The 2,857-nt window shown below is 37.6% G+C and overlaps 1 protein-coding gene across 1 annotated transcript in view; it reads right to left on the reverse strand.

Annotated features, from left to right (window-relative positions):
• The window catches only part of LOC109846635 (putative leucine-rich repeat receptor-like protein kinase At2g19210), a 3,461-nt gene continuing 1,338 nt past the window's right edge, over positions 735 to 2,857 (reverse strand). Inside the window, exons 4-9 of the mRNA XM_020415881.1 lie at positions 2,487 to 2,857; positions 1,621 to 1,753; positions 1,423 to 1,491; positions 1,266 to 1,337; positions 1,110 to 1,181; positions 735 to 988 (exon numbers count right to left, since the gene is read on the reverse strand). The exon at positions 2,487 to 2,857 is cut by the window's right edge and continues 102 nt beyond it. Of these exons, the coding sequence (XP_020271470.1) occupies positions 808 to 988; positions 1,110 to 1,181; positions 1,266 to 1,337; positions 1,423 to 1,491; positions 1,621 to 1,753; positions 2,487 to 2,857 (898 nt within the window). The 3' untranslated portion in view covers positions 735 to 807. The remainder of the gene's footprint in view (positions 989 to 1,109; positions 1,182 to 1,265; positions 1,338 to 1,422; positions 1,492 to 1,620; positions 1,754 to 2,486) is intronic.

Consider the following 2,857-nt stretch of genomic DNA (forward strand, 5'->3'; position numbering starts at 1 on the left):
CTTGGGCTTTATATAGGCCCCTTACACAAATTACAAATAAGTCCTAACTAATAATAATATGTCAACAGACTTCGTTTCCGCGTGAAGAGAAGCAAAGCCCACCCGAATATCTCATGTATAAAAACCCCCTGTCTAGGTTTTCTCTTTTGGTGTGCAAACTGAGGGGGAAAATTAGGAGCCTTTTGGCGGCTGCAGAGAGCAGGTGCGCAGCGCAGGAGAAAGAAGAAAAGTGCGGCTACGGGAGAAAAAGTCAGCGGCTTTCTTTGGCTTCGTGCAAACATGCTTTTGTGTTTTGAGAGAGTATTTGTGTGAGAGGTTTGAGAGATTGTGTGAGGGTTTAGATTGAGTGATTGTAAACCCTATTTGTATTCTCTCCCTCTAATAGTAGATCTTCCCCCTCCTTGCCCCGTGGACGTAGGCAGTTTGCCGAACCACGTAAAATTTGTTTGTTTGAGTTTGTGGCCATTGCAATAGTTTTAGGATCCCTCGACAAGTCAGTCCTAGAACTGATGAGAGGAAGAGCCGATATCTCACTTTGTTGAGATATTCGCTTCAGATTCTTATCTCCTTGGTGAGACGAGAATTCTTATTGAGATCTTTCTCTCTCATTGTGCACCAGAAACTCTGCCAAAATTTTATGCTCTCTACCAAAAAATCTTAACCATTCACTAAATAATTAATGATCCTATATGACATTAAACAAAGTTTTCACTCAGCATCATTTACGAGTGATGAGTGAAATTTTGAATTAAAGTGCGAATACAGCATTTTATGCAGATATATAATTCAACAAGAAATCCTCTCTCCTTACAAAATGCAGAACAAAGAAAATGTGAATATTATAAGACCGAAAAATGAAATCAGGCTGCTGCTCTTTTTCTTTGCAGAGGAAGGATGAACTTTTCTGCTGCCGGACGGAGAATTTTCCGGCGAGCTAATGACCTTGCATGATTGGCCTGAAGCACATAGATTAGGGTTGCCTGAGGTCCTGATCAAACAAAACAGAATAAAATAAAATAAAATAGTTTAGAGTTTTTTTTTTCCATCAAAATAGTTAGTTTAGAGTTTAATGAGATGGATTACATAAGTTTAATGGAAAATCTACTTACTTCAAGTTGATATCTTTACTATTTGCAAGTGAAGAAGGAATGGGTCCGCTCAAACTATTATCAGCCAAATTCCTTCAAAATTGGAAGAAACCTCATTTTAAGATATTAATTAAGAACTTAATCAAAAAGCTCCAAAAACGAGAACTTGATGCTCACAGTTGTTTTAGGCTGGGCATTTTGCCTAAGAACTCAGGAATGGCGCCACTAATGCTGTTGTTATGCAAATCTCTGTAGTCCATTAGCAAAACAATATTATAATAGCAAAAACATATTAAATAATAATAATATATAATACTATAGATTTTGAACATACATTGTTTCCAAGGCATCCATTGAGCTCAAATCAGGAATTTTTCCGGAAAGCCCGTATCCGTTTAGGTATCTATACAATATTTATGAACACCAATATTAAGGGAACATATATAATATGACTTGGTTATTGAATAATTGCAACTGATGTTAATTTACGTATCTTGGTTTTAAAAAAGATTAGATGATGATAATTACTTACATTGCTGTGACGCGAGGAATTTCATCTGAGCTACAGCCCACCCAATCCCAATTGTATTTCTTTGGGAGGCAGGGGTCACCACTCCAACCCTTGAGCTCATCAAAATTTTCAACCAAATTCTCCAACCCCAAAACTAATGCATCCAATTATTAACAAAATCAGTCACCATTCATATTCATAAATTGATTGAAACTTTTATGTAATTAGGGTTTAATTGTTTGATTTGTTGTAACTGCAACTGTAATGCAGGTGCTAGTCGCATATATACAGCATGTAGTTGCTGCTATCACATACCGGTTTATGGGTCAGTTGCTTGGTTCAATTTTAAAGAGAACGATTAATGTACTTAGTCCATTCGATAATCAGAAGGACTAAATTATTAATCCGTTAAATAAGTTTTATTTTAGCCATTGTGATCAGTTTTAGTGTTTGGGAATAACAATAATTTTGACTACCGTTAAATAAGTTTTATTTTAGCCATTGTGATCAGTTTTAGTGTTTGGGAATAACAATAATTTTGACTATTTTCTTTATAATTAGAAGAGTTTTAGTGTTTGGGAATAACAATAATTTTGACTATTTTCTTTATAATTAGAAGGGTTAACTCTTAATACTTCTAAATAGGAGTATTAGTAAACCCATCATTTTAAGGGGTTAACTCATTTTAATCCCTCTAGAAGGGTTAGTTTTATGGATGGTTAACTCACTTTAACTCTTATATAGATTTTTTGTGTTTGGCGGATTAAAAAAGGGGTTAAGTCTCCTTAACCCCTCACTTTAACTCTTTGCCAAACGGTACCTATAGTTACGGATATTAATTAGCATTGCAACCTAAAACTAAATTACAATTGCAATGAACTACTCACCATCAGTAGCATCGGTGCCGTTGCTTCGCTTATCGCTAACGGTGAACACTTCCATAGCGTTAATCAACGGGAGAAGAGTCGAGCCCTCCGTCGACGCCAACCCCAACTGGTTCTTCCCCGTTGCGGTGACGTTAGAAATGTGGTACTCGCTCACCTTAGCATACTCGGGTTCGATCGGATCCGAAACCTGTTTACCGTCGACAAATATCGCAAACGATCTTTTCTCATCAGAACCAAGCTGGCTAGTTTCGGAGAAATAAAAGTTGATGTAGGCCGAAACCGGGTCGGGTCCGAGGCCCGTTTCGAGGATGATGACTTTCAACGGATCCGCCGGGGTGACCGCGGTTTTTAGGGCGGCGGCCGGAGGTTTG

Source organism: Asparagus officinalis, chromosome 7, assembly GCF_001876935.1.
Source record: "Asparagus officinalis chromosome 7, Aspof.V1, whole genome shotgun sequence".
Taxonomy (NCBI): domain Eukaryota; kingdom Viridiplantae; phylum Streptophyta; class Magnoliopsida; order Asparagales; family Asparagaceae; genus Asparagus; species Asparagus officinalis.